Raw genomic sequence first — 19,584 nt, 5'->3', positions numbered from 1 at the left:
GAAATAATCGATTCATCAGAGCCACTCCGCATTCACTAGAGAATCAAAAGCCTTTACTGTACAACTTTGCTCACAGTTTCACACATTTCACAACCCCCCCCCCCCCCCCGCCCCGCCCCCCTTCCCTTTCAAAGCCATGCCAAGGAGGCTGAGATCTTCAGAGGTCAAAGAAAAAGAGCCAGAAGGTAAAAGCAGAGGGCATATCCCTCATATATGAAATCACTCAATCCCCCCACCCCCCCTCCCACCACCAAATCTTTACTCAAGACTCCGTACCCTCTCGGTCAGTTCTTAGGGCGTGTCTATATGCGTAAGTCCTTCAACTTGCAATGCGTTGCTATTTTGACCCTTGCGTCAGTAGCTGTGTGACACTGGTGGTTCGTCGCCTGGAATTCAATGCGTGTGTAATCACAGTTCAGCCAGTGTGTGGCCATAGTTCAGCCAGTGTGAGGCCATAGTTCAGTCAGTGTGTGGCCATAGTTCAGCCAATCTGTAGCCACAGTTCAGTCAGTGTGTAGCCACAGTTCAGTTAGTGTGTAGCCACAGTTCAGTTAGTGTGTAGCCATAGTTCAGCCAATGTGTAGCCACAGTTCAGTCAGTGTGTAGCCACAGTTCAGTCAGTGTTGACCTACAGTCAGTAGTGTGTGCCACGTTTCGTCGTGGAATTCAGTGTGTGTAGTCACAGTTCAGTGTGTAGCCACAGTTCAGTAGTGTGAGCCAAGTTCAGTAGTGTGCGCCATAGTTCAGCCATGTGTAGCCACAGTTCAGTTCAGTGTGTAGCCACAGTTCAGTTAGTGTGCAGCCACAGTTCAGTTAGTGTGTAGCCACAGTTCAGTCAGTGTGTAGCCACAGTTCAGTTAGTGTGCAGCCACAGTTCAGTTAGTGTGAGGCCACAGTTCAGTCAGTGTGAGGCCATAGTTCAGTCAGTGTGAGGGCATAGTTCAGTCAGTGTGAGGCCATAGTTCAGTCAGTGTGAGGCCATAGTTCAGCCAATGTGTAGCCACAGTTCAGTTAGTGTGCAGCCACAGTTCAGTTAGTGTGTAGCCACAGTTCAGTTAGTGTGTAGCCACAGTTCAGTCAGTGTGTGGCCACAGTTCAGTTAGTGTGTGACCGCAGTTCAGTTAGTGTGCAGCCACAGTTCAGTCAGTGTGAGGCCATAGTTCAGTTAGTGTGAGGCCATAGTTCAGTCAGTGTGAGGCCATAGTTCAGTCAGTGTGAGGCCACAGTTCAGTTAGTGTGAGGCCACAGGTCTACCATTGCGCAGTTCTATCCCTTTGAGGGAGTCTTTCAGTTTGCCAGAGCAGTTAATTCCCTCTTGGTCAGCTCAGTCTGTCAGTCAGCAGTCTAGCTATTTGTAGCCATCTGTGGCTGTGTAGGTAGAGTGCTGCATTAGTAGTCTTGTCTGTGAGTCTCTTGGTGTGTCAGTAGTCTTGTCGGTGCGCCTGTTAGTTTGTGATGGCAGTGGAGTCTCTGTGTAGGTACACAAGTCAGTGCGTCAGTAGTGTTGTAGTTTGAGAGTCTGTTGGTGTGTCAGCCTGTTGGCTTAGCTGCCACATTAGCATGGTTGCGTCGATGGTTTCTCTATTTGCCTGTGAAACTAACACACCCCTATTACTCACATGCCAACACCTCAAACACGCTCTTTTGCATTGGGCTTGAGCCAAATAAGCGTATATTTAAACCGGATAACTTCAACGTCAAAGTCACCCCTGAGCTTTCACCTCCCCCTCCTTCGGCCACTGTGGCCTACTAAACTCAGCTCGGTGCTTTCCCTTTACCGGCTGGCAAGAGAAAAAAAAACAGAACCAGACACCGCCGCTGAAGTGATGTTCACGCACGATGGCTGGCTTCTGTGTAAGGCAAGGCAATAAGGGCCATCGTGTCCTGTTTACATAAGTTAATTGAGGACGAGCCGTGTCAGGGGGATGAGGGAGGAACGGGTCGAACAGAAAGAGAAACCCCAGTGACGCGTGTCCGCACACAAAGGTGTCAGTCTGAACACGCCGTGCGTTATTAACACGCGTTGCGTTAACTCAGCACTTGCTAACAGCTCGTGCTACGTTACTAACTCTGAAAAACAGCTGTAACCGAGTTCTGCTTCTCGGCTCAGTGACTCCCAGCTTCTGCCCCCCCCTACTGTGAAAATGAAAATGCACCGCTTCAGTCTGGGCCACCAATGAAAAAAAAAAACGAAGAAAAATAATCGCGCCTCTACACTTCGGGTTCGCTTCCGCTCTTGCGCTGTGGTCAGGTCGGGGGAAGCGGCGCAGAGCTCTGCCTCGCGCAGAACGTTCCAGAGCGACTCGAGAATTCGAGAGCGGCGCAGCCACAGCGCGGCTTATCGAATTTAAACAAACTCAATAAACGCGCGAGGCAGCTGGCGCGTGGAGAGAGATCCGGCGATTCTGGATCAGCAGCTTAGCAGGCGGACCGCGTGACCCGCCGCGGAGCTGGGCGGAGGTCGACGGCGATGGCGGCTGCGGCTGGTTAAAGTCGTTTTGTCGGCTGCTGTTCTGGGAACCGGGATGAGGTGGCTGTTATGATGCCGCTGTTTTAGGATTGCCTGGGTTACGCTGGGGCACGGGGAACCAGAGACAGCCGACGGGTCACAGTGAGCGCGAGTCACCTCTCGCCTCAAAACCTAATGCTGCCCCACACGACAGCAATGGATTGTGGGAAATAATATGCCCTTACCTGAGACGGGGGGCGACATAGCTCAGGAGGTAAGACCGATTGTCTGGCAGTCGGAGGGTTGCCGGTTCAAACCCCGCCCTGGGCGTGTCGAAGTGTCCTTGAGCAAGACACCTAACCCCTAACTGCTCTGGCGAATGAGAGGCATCAATTGTAAAGTGCTTTGGATAAAAGCGCTATATAAATGCAGTCCATTTAGTCCATTTACTGAGAAGCAAGAGACTGAGAGTGAAATACAGCCTGAAATGGTAGAGCTGACGGTGGCCTTGCTGGGGCACGCTCAACCCTGGCCTCAGAGAGCTGCAATGTCCATGGGGCAACTCAACCCTGGCCCCAGAGGGCCACAGGGCTATTCAACCTCAGTTCTGCACAGTAAAATGTCCAGTGTTAATTCAACATTAACAGTGCTCATACGAGTCCAATCGGGAGTTGATTTAACACTTAACTCTACAGTGTGGAGGGCCAGGCTGAGGGCTCTTTTTGAGCCTGGAACTAAACGCATAATTCCATGAATGAAAGAGCTGATTAAATGAGACAGAACAGCAGCCCACAGGGAGGACTGATAAGAGAGGTGCAGCAGGGCCAAACTGCAGTGAAGAAGGGGTAGGCAGGAGGAGAGCTGGCCGCTTCCACCCGAATTCTCCCGAATACACTGAGATCACTTGCAATTGCAGACCCACGCCCGCATTCCGGACATTCCGGTGTCTCTGCGGCTCCAAGCCGACAGATCAGGTCCCCCGCTGCCCGGCAAACGAACGTCCACCCCGTCTAAACAAACCTCTCTTCACCAGGCACTAATCACTTATTAAAATCGGCCGTGGTGACCGTACGTTCGGTACGGTCGCGTGTACCGCAAACACGCACCCGCACCCGCACCCGTACGCCGGGTCCCGTTCGCCTGCCCTTCTGATTCCAAAACAGACCGCTCTGATAACCCGCGATAACATTCTTACCCCTCCGCTCTGTAGGTGATTTTTGCTGCTGCTCGACAAGGAGAATGGAGGTCGCGAGAAGTCGCCAAATTTGTTTCGCTAGTCGCTAGATGAGATTTTTAGTCGCTGGGGAAGTCAAAAAGTCGCTAAATCTAGCGACAAAGTCGCTAAACTGGCAACACTGAATGCGCTTTAATACTGTAGCGGATAGTAATCACGAAAAAAAAAACCCCCACTATCATGTGATATTGGGCAAGTTGAATTTTAAAGGCTGTGTGACTCAGCCGAATGGTTTGGGGGCAGGGTTGGGGGGGGGGGGGTAGCTTTTTCTTAAAGCAGGAAGGGGTTTGGGGTTCAACGGTGTCCTGTTGACAGCCGTCGGCAGTTAACCTCTCACCCAGGAGCAGCTCGACACCCAGGACCCCAGGCCATTCAAGCCAGAATTCAACACCTGGCCATTAAGCCTGGCTAACGGCCAGCGGCTAAGACCTGCGCGGTTCCAGAATCCTGCAGACCAGCAGCGAGTGAACACCACCAACGCCGGAACCGTTTCATTTGTCTAACAAAATTATTCAAATCGTACCTTGCCCCCTACCCATGAGCAGAATTTCTTTACCATAATTATTGAAAACTGAACAGGATGTACATGGAAAAAGCAAAATGGGATATTTATGCAAAAACTGCATCCTCTAGGAAATATTTCATATTTTCAATGGTTGTTTGTTTGTTTTGTTTTTTTGTATTTTTTTTGTGGGGGGGGGGGGGGGGGGTGGTAAGGTTACCTTGATGATTTGTATAGTAATAACAAACAAACAGAATGTACAATTATTAGTATAACCAGGAGACTGTGATTCAATGCTTTGGATTATATTTATGACAGATTCTGGTGCAGAACAAAATTTTCAATGAAAGCACCATTGCTTCAAGGGTAACACCATCACTGAACGTACCTAATACAATGCCAAGAAAAACCTAAACGCACGGCAGGGACCAATCAGGGATCTGAAAGAGGAAAGCTGTTCCAATAAAAACCACGAACGACTGCTGTCGTAGGTATTCCTCTAAAATTACAAATCGCACACCCTTTACTTTGCAATATGATTCGAAAGGAAGTAATTATACGACAATGAAGACTACCGGTGTCCAAAATCACACTGCCACGTTAATACATTCTAGCAACAACAATGTACAGCACCAAAGGCTATGTGCTGAAAATGTACCTGTGTAATTACCAAAAACACCCTGGTGAATCAACTCCCTTCCATCAACACCTCAGATGGGGAAATTGTCATTGCAGAGTAACATACTGAATAAAAGCTGCTTCTTTTAAATGGATGGTTCTGTGAGGATTGTCGGATGATTGTCTACTGCCTGTTAAAAGTAGGACATGCAGCTACGTTTTGCCATCACCAAGCAACGAAACTCTATGACTGAATAAAAAAAACAGAAAGACCAAAGGGTTTTTCTTGTCCAATTGCAGTCGGTTACAGATTTATTTAGCCACTGAATGCGTATGCGATTGTGATGTGTAGCACAGCAGGTCTGAGTGGGGAGAACGATTCTTAGTTGAGTGGGCATAGGCTACGGTGCTAAACAAGATTAGAGGAATCGACTGCCTTCCCAATCCAGATCAAGTCCTTTTCATCGTTAAAGGCAGGAATCCTAAATTATCGAAGCACGGTGGTGTCGTTTGCTGAGTCACGCTGTATAATTTGCACCGTCAATATAGCTGGCTAGATAATAGCATCGCTATACAGACAACTCTGTCAAGGTAAAAGATTCATTAGCGTTAGCTGATAATATTATTTTACAGTTCGGCGCGTATGGTGCAGCGTTAACCCTGGGTCTAATATAATTCAGTTACAGCACTATCTTTCAGTGTTTTTGCATTCATTCATTAGCCTGCTGAAGTGCCCCCTTTTCATCAGAGCGCAGCGTGCCGGTTACCCCTGCCAAATCAACTTGTGTCAGGAGCCCCGTCGCGCCATTCTCTTTCAGGGATCAATTCTCCGGGCTTTGTCTAGCACCTCCCGACTCAACCCATCGGCACGTTACCCGCTAACATGCCGTGGATATTTAATTTTTAAACGCCCTGGTTGTATGCATAATGGCACGTAGTGCTACCGACAATAGTGCTACAAAATAGCATGGAAAACATTAAAACATGTGCGCACACAAATTACACATACAGACAGAATGCTCCACATTATTATTGGAAGCGAGCTGCATTTTTTTTGCCCGACTGCGTTTGCCCAACTCCATAAACTACCAATAGCAAACTACCCTGCTTAAAGTGGTGCGCAATTCTTGTTTTGAAAGATGTACACATAATAAAATATGTAGGAAAATAAAATATATCAAGGGCGGTTTCCACACATAATGCACATATCAGTTTCGTTTTATAAGGACTAATTCGAGAAGTAATGTTACCTTCCTTTAAAAACATGTGATTATCTATAAAAACTAGGAATTACCTCCGCTCAATAATAATTTTTAGTAATGTGCGACTAGGTAACGTTAGCTACTTGGTTAACGTGATGTTACTAACCTGTGTGAAGGCAGCTCCTTGAGGTGAACCATCGATTTCAAAGGGAGTACCGTTGTTGCTGTTTTCAGTTCTCAACCGGCTGCTTATCCAATCGGAGGGGCTGTCAAAAGTGTGTGAACCATATTTATTGTGTGGGGTGCAGCCATTGGTCAACGTTTCAGAGACATTTCTGCGTGGGTTACCACGACCTTTGTACATACATTCCTCTGTTTTGCGCTCTGCATAAATAGGTCGTGAGTGGGTTCTGAACGTAGATATAGGAACAGCGGTCGAAACGATATCTAAATAGCCTACTCGTTTATTCATATAAAAAAATGTGGGTCAGATCATGAACCGATGTGTCTGATTTCTACATTAGAATATGCATTTCGGAGCTAGTGGGTTGGCATATGCATTTGGAACGTGATGCACATAGCTCATACAATGCATATTTATCTGCATGTGCAGTACTACATGTGCTACTACCATTTTTGTTTGCAATAAGTGAAATAATTCCAATATTGAATGACATGTTACAAAGCAAAGACAAAACAACAATTGTTTAAACAACGATAACTGCAATTTATAAAAGGTGTTGATAAAACACTTCTAGTGAATTCATCATGTTGGGTAACATTTTTATGAGGACATCAACTTAAAATTCAATACGATAATATTTTTCTTCTGGTTTCCAGACACTAATGTGAAAATCTGTTACAGATTACAGAAATATAGAAACCAGTTCTTCAAATAAGCAAAGAATCGGGCATATTGACAATTTATTGACATACAAAAATGATTTATGACTTGTTATTAATGCTGCATTTTCCAAACATTGGTAGGTCTTACTTTTAACAGTTAGCACGGATCTGTGAAATGTGACACATTTAGAAGTATATACTGAAAAATGGTATACATTAGTCCACAGATTAAGGCCTTTATTTTAAAGTGACAAATAAAAATAAAATGAATACTACCATGAACTTTCCTTCTTCAGGAAAGGCCTCATTAGAAGAGATCTTTCCAGAGAACCAAATAATTTATCTCTTCTTTTAGGCCATTCTACAATGAAACAGTGATGCAAAGAGTGTCTCTGCAATTTCAACAAAAGCCAGAGAGCTAGCACTCACAAAACTAAAATTATTATATTTTACTTCAGTCGTTCACTCTATGGTATTATCTCAACAACCATGCCTTTGTTGGTTTGTCTTCTGATGGGCAAACAGATAAACAATCTGCAACTTGATTGCAGCACCACTGTGCAATTATAGCTTAATGCAAAACAAGGGACGTGTTCTGTATAAACAACCGTTACATTGTCTTCGTAATTTATACCCAGGCATCCTGCCTTTATGTTTTGTATCAGCATGCCAACCATTTTCAGAAGGGGTTGTAAGGCAGGAGCAATGCTTCAAATGTCTGAATGCTGAGGTCAACACTAATGCTAGAGGTTCTAAAGCCCTAATTATAACATTATTTCCCAACTTATATTGACACTCTCTCCTAACTCTGCTTTGAAAGTCACAAAAGTGTGTTGTAAATCTTGGCAATCTTTTCAAATGCTTGTAAATCAGTCAGCCATTTGAAAGTCAGAATCTAACCAACTGTCTGATTTTGGTTACGTATAAACAACCATTAAAGGGATATTAACGTTAGAAGTAAGAGTTAGCCTAATTGTATACCGTCACATATGCATTTAAGTGTTTTTGCAGGTTCTGATACGTGACGTCCAGTGTGAGTTTTGGAATATTCTATATTATGCCAATTGCACCATCTGGTGGTGCCTTTTTTGTGAATGGTTTCCTAGTCAAAAAAGTTAATGCGTTCTGCGTACGGTTCAATAGAACAAGAACATGCACTCATCTATCCTCACGTGCTTTTTAAAAAGCTCTTTGAAAATTCAGATGGCTGCAGTTTATTATTAAATGCGTTTATCTGCTTTTAAACAATCTGTTTAAACCTTGAAACATTGAGAGCTTGTTTTTGGTTAGATGCAGTGTTTTGTGTAACACAAGAAAACTGGGACTTGTTGCACATGCGGAGACAATGAACGTCTGTGCGAAGTGATGCAGATTATACTCACGGTGGCGCGCGAAGCTAAAGCATTCCATCTCTGACGAAGGCTTGGGCCCCTAGGTCGCCGCGGGTCACAGAGCGACTCATGACAACGCTTCGTCTCTTAGTTGAAATTTCAGCCATAATCTCTATGATTTAAATTTGTCTTCCACATAATGCGAGGCATTTGAAATGCGGTCATTTTAAAAATAGAGTTTATAAAGCGCAAATACAGCCAATGAACGTACTTTATTTTTCATGCCAAGTGTTAGCTTGTTTTGTTTAATTTGTGTGCAATTCATTGTACTCGGGTTAAAAATAATAATAATAATGTGCATAAAATTTAGTTTCTTTGTTTATTTGGTTTGTTGTTGTAAATGTGAAAATAAAAAGACTAGTGATGTAAACGGCATAACCACGAGGTGGCGCTTGTGTTTAATGAGAGATGTATTTATTTATTTATTTATTTATTTATTAAATTTCTGTTCAACTGCCTAGGGCCTGAGAGCATTATTGTGCTACAGTAGGCAACCACAAAAAACAGTCCAACGCGTGAATTGCAGGTGTATACACCAGTATACAGCAGTACTCAAGAGCATTCACGAATTCCCCGCTCTTATTGTCAGCATTCTTGATAAATTGTTGATTAAACGGCCAAACTACTCCACGATATCTTTCCCCAATTAATATTATACATATATCATAAGTGGTTGGCACTTAAATAGCATTAACCCAAGACTCTGAAATTGAATGGGCATCAGCACTGACAACAGCATCCATTGATTTTAGCTTGGTGGATTTCAGTCTAGATTGCAATAAAACAGTCAATAAATAATCACGTCTACCTTTGACCTGCCAATAAACCCACTTTTGGATTCACACTAGCATACATTACTTTCTTATGGTAGAAATACTAAGAACGCTTCACCGTGAACTTATGTTTTCTCTTGGTTAGCGTCAATCAGTTTACGTAAGTCATAGTAAACTGTACGATGTGTAATCAAGGTGACGGGCATGACTGCGTTGCTGAAGCGTCTGGCCATTATTATTCTCTTTCATAGGGTTCGCCTCTTACAGCAGCCTCATTAAACCCACAGGTAAACAATCTTTTCTTCTCTTTTTACTCAATTGTTCTCATCATTTCTCTTTTTATACGCCGTGTCGATTATATTGATCACGACAGGCTGTAAGGATGGGTTCTAAAGTAACAAAATAATAAATAAAAAAATGGCCTACATATGCACTTCACCTTATTTACATAGTTTCGGCTGCAAATCTGGAAATAAAGTTGTTTATATAGCCTCTATTAGCACTGTCATCGTGTGAGCCGTTACAAATCTTGATATTAGGGATAATTTAGTCAACATTTTAGCAAAGCATTCAATTGTAAATGAAATTGAATAAAATTAAACAAAAATCCCTCATATTGTCAATCAGATTTGAACTGGACTAAAATTACAAGCTGTATTTTCGTACAATTATATTTTATTCAATTGCAAATAAACATTTTAAAAGAAAGCAGATAAAAATAGATGTATTTCTCCACCAGATAAAACATGCTCTAAATCAGAATTGCTAAGCGAACCTTACTTACGACCACGCAACGCATAAGCCTTTACTTGCAGAATGTGTATTTTTTCGTTTGAAACAACCAAAATAAATATATAAATAAAAAGTAAAGACGTATTCATACAGCACTGACAAGACTTTAAAGTTACAATTCTAATTAATTAACATATTAATGAGTATTAAACGTGCGTCATGTGGACGTAATATAGCTTACTGAATCATATTGATGGTTTCTGTTGCTCACCAAAGCATCTTAAATTACTAATATTTTGGAAGTATGAAGCCTATTTCAAAAAGACGATATGATCCCACGCTTAAGCAGGTACTGAAAATCTTTTACCTATATAAATAATTATAAAATAAAAAAAAATTTACAGAGAAACATAATACTGCATGAATTAGTGTTTTCTCTGCTCCAAATGACGGATATAGATTATAATCAATAAGATGGTTGAAAGAATTAAAGAGGGAAGTATACTAAAGAAACGATGACGACATTTCGTAATTTAACTCTTTATAATTAAGTAGGCTACAACTGACGAATAAATCCCTGTTGGTGCGCCTGCAAATTATACATCCTTATATTTGATTAATGGGGCATATAAAACAGCCAGTCAGAGATTTATAAACAGATATACATTTTGTACATTATATACATTTTCTCCAAAATGAACATTCCCAATGCTCTTAAAACAAAAAGTAAGAAATAATAATCATAATAAACGTCCGTACACGTGGCAGTATGCATGTGTAAGAATATGTAACGTTGTAACAATCAACGCCGCCGACGCATGACTTTTAATACTGGGTACAACTATTTAGCTTTAAAAATTACCACGAGAAACAGTCACACTTCAAAACTTAAGAAACTGAAAAAGTCGTAAGACAGTTTGTTGTTGGATTTCTAAAGCTCGTTTGTTATAAAACATGTGGTAAATGCAACAATAAAAGTAATGGGATTTAAGGCTTTTGTCGAGTTCAGTGGCGCTTTTCTTTCTCTGCTGTTAAAAACTCCCCATAGATGTCCCGCGAGCCTTTATGCCGAGAAAAAAAATCTTCTCATCTTTTATTTCTTTTCTCTTGACATTGCACACACGAACTGTTATTTTAAAACACGGCGAATCTTTAAAGATTAAAACGCTCCCAATGAAAAACAGCAGACGAGCAAACCGTTTTGGCGCATGAAAACCAAGTCTGAAACTGTGAGACGGAGCGGACACAATAAACCTGTTGTTAACCTTGCTGTGAAAATATGTTTGAAGAAAATAGGCAATTGTTGTATGAAATGTATTCAAGTATAAAATAATGCCCTTTGTTGGGGAAAACCTAAGCAATGGGTGGGTACAAAAGTTCCCTGTGGCATTTACTTGCCCCTTTTGTGAAGTTTGCGCTTTGGCGTCTCCACTTGGCGCATTACCCAGACCCCTTTAAACGCGATTGTTTCTTTCTTTCTAATGACATTTACCGGATCAAAACATGCTGTTAATTCGATCAGAAAGCTTTACCCTTCACAACAATGCCAGAATAATTTCTCCCAAAGTTTGTTAAGTTGACCGAAATTAGGGAAATGAATAGGGGTCTCCAGGCGACTCCTCTTGCAGGTGACGGGGAATAATGCACGTTTGCACCAGCTGCATTCCTCTTTATTTCTCTCTTTCTTTTCACAGCATTATTAAAATTTAGGCCAATGAAACTATTCATTCATTTCAATAGACATTTTCTTATAGGATAATAGGATACAAATTGAGCCTCTCCGCGGAGAATCCAGTGGTGGTGCCCCTCGTGTGCCAAAGGCTGCTGGAGCCGCTGGCCTGGACGGAGGCGAGGCTCGTGTGCCAGGCCCAATCCCACACCTGCCGAGGTCTCTAACAAATAAAGAATGTAAACAAAAAGCTTGCCATCTCTCATAAAAGATGGACGTGTCACCAAGTCGTGTGAGAAACGCTGGGAACAAACGGGGGGACTCCATCTCCAAAAGATCTCCCTTGAACTTGGCGGAACAGCCTATTAAAGGCTTACTTAATTACTTTAATGACACTGGACAGGCCTTAAAACTCAGACAGAGCTTGGATGGAAGTTAGGATCGCTTGCTGGGATTTGTAAACAGGCGATCGTGTGAGAAACGCGAGCTGGAAGAAAGAAAGTTCTTTTTTGTCCCGCTTTGTTTTCCTGCGCGCACTGCGCTCCGGGCGGATCAGCCTGACTCAACGCTCAGTTCACATTTCCCGCCTGGGTTGTTACTATGCAAATAATATTCTAAAAGTAATCACGTGTCTTTTGAACAGCCACGTGGATTAACAAAGCAGGTCTGCCCCCCTGCTAGCCCATGGCTTCAGATGTTTTACTATTTCTTTTACTGATCCTAAACGCACACATTTACCAAAAGCTCGCCTTTAATCCCATGGAATAATTTAGGCCATGAATGCACGAGCCCACTAAATGACCGCTTTATAAGGAGCAACGTTCACTCACCAACCTCAGACCCGTCCAGTCTGTTTCAGAACAGAACAGACAGATAATTATCTCCTTCTGGCGATATATTTTTTCCTCTCATTTATTGAAAATTTCCAGCAAACCATGGCATCCAAGCTGAAAGAACGCAAGGTATGCACTCTCCAACCGCACTCGTATGGATACTTTTTATAGTCATAGACAAGTGGCCTTATATTTTACGTTTCTTAAATCAAGTTAACAACATACATTTGTTTGTAAATGTGTATTATAGGCTATTTAAACCATTTAATTGGGCAAAGCAAATACACCCGTCGTATACAATGGTGGTCTCCACCCAGCTATCTTTAAAGGGATGGAACAGCTATTTAAATATGAAAACCAACAGTGACATTATACAAATATGCGAGGATGATTATGACTGTCAAATTTTCATAATATGACTTGATGTCCACATTCCGAGTCAAAATTGTGCATACATGAAGTTGATCGCGTACCTGAGTCGTTTAAACGTTTGGTTTAATTTCTAAGTATTTGCGCTCAAGTGCAGCTGTAGCTCTCCATTTGCAAAACGTTGTTCTGCTATCGGCTACCATGCACAATATTGGCTTAGTTTTTTTCTACGCAATTTCAAAGATCCAAATATCGCAGTGGCATTTGGTTAATATCTGTTTTCTCCCACTGAATGCGAAACTGTGCAATAGCAGATAAGGCCGAACGTAGGCTATTTGAGTTCATTCTTTGAAACAACTGACTTTGACTTATGTTCTCACGTGTATCCTATTTTTATCTTTCCAGAGAACTCCGGTTTCTCACAAAGTGATTGAGAAACGACGGAGGGATCGTATCAACCGGTGTCTGAATGAGCTGGGCAAAACGGTACCAATGGCTCTTGCAAAACAGGTACAGCAGTCTAGTCCACTGATATTTGTCAGCGCGTACAGTGTTTACCACCTGTCATCTGGTTTAAGGGCGTCTATAAATATTTATTGTATGTAATAATTTAGATGTAGGCTACTTGCAATGGGATTATTGTATTTTTAAATTGCATTTTGCATTATCAATGATATCTCCGACATAACCATTTCAGACGTATAGTGTCGTAAAACAACTTAGGCTACGTAGGTAGCTATATATACTTAGTCAGTTTTTAGTTTTATTCTTAATTCTTAAAGATTGGTCTGTTTTATCCTGTAAATGTATTTCTTTTCTTTTTGCCTTGAATCACAGAACTCTGGGAAGCTGGAGAAGGCGGAGATTCTGGAGATGACCGTTCAGTATCTGCGCGCACTCCACGCTGCGGACTTCCCGCGAGGCAGAGAGAAGGGTGCGCATCTCTTTAGACTACTTAACATTTCTTGCACCAAAGCGTAACATTCCACTGCCAAATTGACTGGAATATTTAAGGAACATATTTAGAATGTACTTCACTCAGTAGGCCTGCTTAGGATAGTCATAAAAACATTATGGGACGACTCGTATGTTTTAATTTTGGGTTCACTAATTGTGGCACCGTATGACTAATTGCGCTGGCATTTGGCACTCATCCTAACGCTGCCTTGTGTTTATACCGAGGCTTCATAACGTACAGTCGTCATAGTTATCAATTTAATCGATAAGAGCACACATTAAATGTACACATTAAACTTAATAACATAAGGATAATGTACACATTAAACTTTCAGTCATCCCAAGTCAACTTTATTTGGACTATCAAGTTTTCGCAGAACACCAATTAGTGATAAACAGCCTCCGGGTAAGGATAAGGCAGGGAGTTTTGTGAATATGCTCATATTTTTATTTATTACAGGTGAGCTGCTGGCAGAGTTTGCGAATTATTTTCACTATGGCTACCACGAATGTATGAAGAACCTGGTGCACTACCTTACCACCGTGGAAAGGATGGAAACCAAGGACACCAAATACGCGAGGATCCTCGCATTTTTACAGTCCAAATCCCGGGTCATCACCGAGCCCGTGTTTGGCTCAATAGGCGGCTTGCCTGACCCCACAGACTACTTGTGCCAATTGCACTCCGCTTCGGACTACCAAAGCCATAGCCCAACCGACTCCGTCTTCCAGCAGAGTCCTCCAACGCACTACTGGCACAGCTCCGCGCGCAGCCCCACCATCGCTTACCCGCAGGTTCCCCTATCCGCGCAGACGCAGCAACACGGCAGCTACTTGTCGCCTGTGCAAGGACTAGACCATCACTACATTAACTTCATCGGCCACTCGCATGCCAACGCGTTCAGTCTGCACACCGCACAACACGCTGCCTTGTAGCCCAATGTACTATTTCTCTGTTTTATTTATATATGTGTAATAAATGTTTAATGTGAAAAGTGTTTGCGCAATTGAATACATTGTTTTTTAAAGGCTGCTTTAATTTTCTGAACGGTTCCAAACTAATATTGCTGTAATACCATTATTCTACAGAACACAAATGGTTTGGCTGTTTCGTACTGATGTTCCGTTCTGGAGGCAGAATGTTAATGTGTTTGCATCTCAATACGTTATTAAACAAAGTAAACAAATTAAAGTGAAAATAATATGGGCCTAATATTAAAATTATTAATGAATTATTACTACGAAGATGGATTGTTAGCGCTCAAGGGGGTTAGATTGGTTATAGTTATTGCTTAGACTCCACAAACGTAGCCTATTCCATTTTCTGCGCTTTAGAAAATGCACTACAATTTACAATATTGCAAAACCTCCGATATGTGAACTTACGTATCGATCGGTTAGCAGAACGGAGTATGAATGTTGGACAGCTCTCTACCATTCACCCAGAAAAGTGCGTGTTACGCATCCATTGAGGAGCTGGATGTAGGCCTGCTATCAAAACCAGTGGACGTTTCTTGCCACTATTGATGAAGAATACAAACCTTTTGTGAAAGTTAGACATTTGATACTTAGTCTTTTCTATCTTAGTAAAATTAAACTTAGGGGTGATTTGATTGAGGCTTTTAAATTCATAATGGGGACAAACAAAGTAAACTACAAGAGATTATTCAGGTTGAGTTCTGTTAGTAGGGTACACAAATGGAAATAAGCAACAGGTAAATTCTGTACAGACATTAGGAAGAATTTTTTTTCACACAGAGAGTAATCAATGTGGAATAGCCCACCAGGTTATGTGGAAGAGGCAGAAACACTGGGGATTTTCAAGACTTGGCTTGATACGGTGCTTGATACTATCTAGACTGTAGGTAATCAGAGCACTGGGTACAATTTAGTCAGAAGGACCAGAAGAAGGACCAGATTAAAATCAGACAATTCCAGAACAGGAGACACAAATTGAGGGTTGGTGTAATGAGACTAAGGCCTATAATTCTGAAAAAATAAATACATCTAATGATATCTAGTTCAGTGCTAGTTATCAGGTATTTTAGTAGAAAATGGCTTCTTACAACATTTGCACAATTTTGACTTCACTTTCATCAAAGTTTTATATGTTTATACTTGGACAGGTCCTGTCAGTCCAACAGCCATTTAACTAGCCTGTGCGGTTTCACAGAATGCATCTTGCTTTATCACACAGTACTTTCTTTATCATCTTTATTTTTCAGCCATGTCTTTTTATGTTGAGTAAGGGACCTCACTCCAAATTCACACACACGCAAAGTCAATAGCCTAAATATGACCTACTGATTTAGGGATAATACGATAATGAAGGTATATGCTTGCATATTAGGTATTCCTCAATACATTTACCAGCTTATATATTTAATGTAGAGGCATTACATTAGTACGATTTACAATTTTGGTCACAAGGCTTGCTGAAGACAGCTTCAATGGGCAGCTTAAATATATGTCATTATCACCATCATTTTTATAATTTCTCAATTTTCATAAATCACTCTGAATATGAGTCTCTGCTATGTAATTATAATGTAATATAATCATCACCACCATCTTCATCATCATTTAAAATAATACATAATGTGTGAACAGCTTGTTTGGTGAAATGGTCCTACTAGATTCCAAGCTGGATTGACAATATCTTTCCTTCTAATGCATGCTATTCAGACACATTTTTCCAACAAAGAGGACAATGCTGTCTCCACCTATATTTAAATAGAATGCAAATAACAAATAAGATTTGCCAATAGTTTCAAGGGATGAGGGGGGGTGGGGTGGGTGTATATCATAGTTTTGGGGGGTGGGTGGGGGGCAAGGAGAGGGTTAATCCCTGTGTTTCAACAGGGAGAACTTGTGAAAGATTGTTTACTGAGGTCACTTCCATACCGATTCACACTTTGTAAAACTTAAACAGCTCTGCTGCCCCTTTTCGACAAAAGCACTCAACACAAATATCCCTGCTGAGCATATGTTCCACCTGCTTTCTGTCAATCACTTGCTTGGGTTGCAAGAGCTAATTATTTTTTACAGTCAGCCTTTCACCCCCAAAAGCCATCACACTGGTATTCACATTAATGGTGAAGCATGTCTTTTTTTCTTCATCTTGATATATAAGGAAAAAATAAACTCTATTAGGGGGGTCCTCCTATAATGAACTGAATTTAAGCTATTCACAGAATGGTCAACAATGACATGTTTTTTCTTGGGGGGGCTTTTGAGAGTAGTGATTTTTTTATTTTTTTTATTTAGTAGGATTCACAAGGATTAAAGATGAAGTATGTGGGAGGAGAGGGAGGGGAAAAAGAGAAAAAATATTTCATCATGCAGATCTTGGAAAAGATTTTTAGCCCCCAAAATGTTCGGCAAGCTGTGTCATTTCCATATATTTAGGCAAATTAGGTAGACCATTCTTCATTGTAGCCGGGATTAAAGTCTGAGATGCAAAGGGCCACCTTGGCTAAAACTAGGGTCATTTACATATAATTTTACAAACTTTCACTGATCCATGACAGTCTTTGTTTATCAAATGTTGGAACTCCTGGTTTTTCTCTTTTAACTGTATAGGATAAACCCTTCCCCGAGTTCACAATGGTACTAATGAAAGGAAAGCGCCCCCCCATCTCACCCAACCCAAGTTTCCCCACCCCTTGTGTCCTTCTCTCTACCCTTATAAAACTCCTGAGACCCACAGTCCGAAATTTCAGCTTCTGGCTGAAAGTCAAAGTTGCGACACATAAATATGACTTTCTGACAGACGGGAAATAAATGTCCTTTAAACAAAAAAAACAAATACTAAAAAATAGGGGAGGGAACCGATTCAGTCCAGCTTTTGACTTAAATGTGTTTTCTCTCTCCCACAATGACTGAATTAATCCCGCTCCCTTCTTCCTTCAGTCTTTCTTTAAGTAAGTTGTATAGCATTGGTTTCCAAGAGAGCCCCAACAAAAAACCCAAAAACTCATAGTGGTTTTTTTGCTGGGCAGTGTTGGGGGGGGAGTGTCCCATTGTGGTGCCACTGAAAGGGGACAATCTCTGGTTCCTTGGGCTTCATCCTTGGGTGGGCAAGAATAAAAATAATCACCCCCATGAAATCAAAGGTATTCTGTAGATGAGCAGTGAGGAGGGCGGCTGGCTGGTGCTGCGGACGATGCTGCTTCCTCCAGCCAGGTCGCGAGGCCTTGAGCTGGGGCCACTGGCTCTCCCGTCTCTCCTTAATACAGAGCTCACCCCTGCCCCCTGAGCACTACTGAGCAGTTCCAGCTGCAGCCACGCACATGCACACGCACACGCACACGCCGGTATTCACATGTGCACAAGCATGAACACGCCTGTATTCACACGGGCACGCGCATGCACACACACACACGCATTCAGAACACAAGCATGCGTGCACACAGACATGCGCCCAGGCATATATGCGCATGTACGCACTTATATGCAAAGGGCCCAGATAATGCCCCAGTGCATGCTGGGTCAGCGCAGGCTGGCTCGCAGGTGCCAGCGGCCAACCGGCGGATGGGCCGGCTAAGCGGATCGGCAGACACTGGTGCAGACCCGGCAAAGAAAGGGGTGGGTGGGGGGGGGGAGGGTGGACAAAGTGCGCACGCAGATGGAAAAGTGATAATAAGATAAAAGCGTTTGGCTGTGAAAGAGTACGCGGGTCCCAACAGCCCAATATTGGTTTAAATCCCTGCTCTGAACACAGCGTTTAATAAATGAAAGAACCTCCGGCAAAACGAGAGATTTAGAGAGTATACACAACATGAGTTATAATAAATGGAACAGGACAAACCTTTATTGTCATGTCTCGCCCTGACTATGGCTAGGGATGCCAATTGGTGGCAGAAATGGCTTAGGCTAGGAGAAACAAGACCTTAATTTTAGCATTTGTTATTTATTTGATTAAAAAATGTAAAACACTCACAATATGCAAAAACGAAAAGGGTATAAGAGCATTTATTTATAAGGGATATTTTTCATATGTGTACATGTGAGTATTATTAATGTTTTTGATATTAATAGAGATCTTGTTAAGTTGCTAATTAGTTGAGTCAGGTGTGCCACATTAGGGTTGAAATGAAAACCTACAGGATGGTAGATCTCTAGGAACAAAGTGCAAATGTTTCTTTCTTGACGAACTTATTAAAAACGTCTTGCAAATGTATTTTCTTAGCATTCACCAATAACCATAATTATTGGTATAATTTTGAGGTAATATTACAGAGCTGTGAAAAAGTATTTGCCTCCTTCCTGATTTCCTCTCTTACTGCATATTTGTCACACTGAATGGTTTCCGATCTTTAGACAAAATGTAATATTAGACAAAGGGAAACTGAGTAAAAGCAAAACACATTTTTGAAAGTATTATTTCATTTATTTAATGAAAAAAGTTATCACACACCCATATCACTCATGCGATGTGCGTGATATGGGTTTTTTTCCTGCCACTGTATGTCTTTCGCCAGTGCAAATGTGTAACAGACGGCTGGGAGCTGTTAAAAAGCAGAAAGGCTGGTTCCATGGCAAAATAAAACCCAGAGACTACCTACGGCTACACACAACAAACCTTCATATATAACTGTGCTTTAGCTTATATGTACTACATTTCTTACTGACATGTTAAAGGGCCATTTAAAGATAAAATACATGTTTGTTTTTTAAAGAATGGACCAATGTACCGTTAATTGAACTTTTAGTCCTTCCCCACATTTTCTGTTGTGCAGGGATTCATCCACTGTTAAAAAGGTACTGCACAAATATCAGCAGAATTCATGGATCAAAATGCATACTTGCATACCATGTATTTAGTAGTATGTACTGCCAACATACTGGTGAACCAAGTACAAGAATTCAGTATACAATGTGAATAATATTGATCAGATTTGGGACTCTATTTTCTGTCTTCAGACCAAGGGTCTCAATCTCAAATCCTTGAGGGCCACTGTGTCTGCTGGATTTTGACGTGTTTCTGCAGTCAAGCGCTTAGTTTAA

The 19,584-nt window shown here is 41.7% G+C and overlaps 2 protein-coding genes across 3 annotated transcripts in view; one reads left to right on the top strand and one right to left on the bottom strand.

The window, feature by feature from the left end:
• The window catches only part of acsl1a (acyl-CoA synthetase long chain family member 1a), a 33,403-nt gene extending 27,085 nt beyond the window's left edge, over positions 1-6,318 (bottom strand). For both annotated transcript variants that reach the window (XM_064335023.1, XM_064335019.1), the window contains exon 1: positions 6,172-6,318. The gene's annotated coding sequence lies outside the window, so the exon portion shown is untranslated. The remainder of the gene's footprint in view (positions 1-6,171) is intronic.
• Positions 6,319-12,112: 5,794 nt separating this feature from the next.
• Positions 12,113-14,617, top strand: helt (helt bHLH transcription factor). Its single transcript, XM_064337957.1, has 4 exons — positions 12,113-12,378; positions 13,024-13,128; positions 13,456-13,552; positions 14,036-14,617. The coding sequence occupies exons 1-4, from the start codon at positions 12,352-12,354 to the stop codon at positions 14,509-14,511; spliced, it is 705 nt and encodes a 234-aa protein (XP_064194027.1). The 5' UTR covers positions 12,113-12,351; the 3' UTR covers positions 14,512-14,617.
• The last annotated feature ends 4,967 nt before the right edge of the window (positions 14,618-19,584 follow it).

This window comes from Anguilla rostrata, chromosome 5 (genome assembly GCF_018555375.3).
Source record: "Anguilla rostrata isolate EN2019 chromosome 5, ASM1855537v3, whole genome shotgun sequence".
In the NCBI taxonomy this organism is placed as follows: domain Eukaryota; kingdom Metazoa; phylum Chordata; class Actinopteri; order Anguilliformes; family Anguillidae; genus Anguilla; species Anguilla rostrata.
This window is presented reverse-complemented; position numbering and strand designations above follow the sequence as displayed.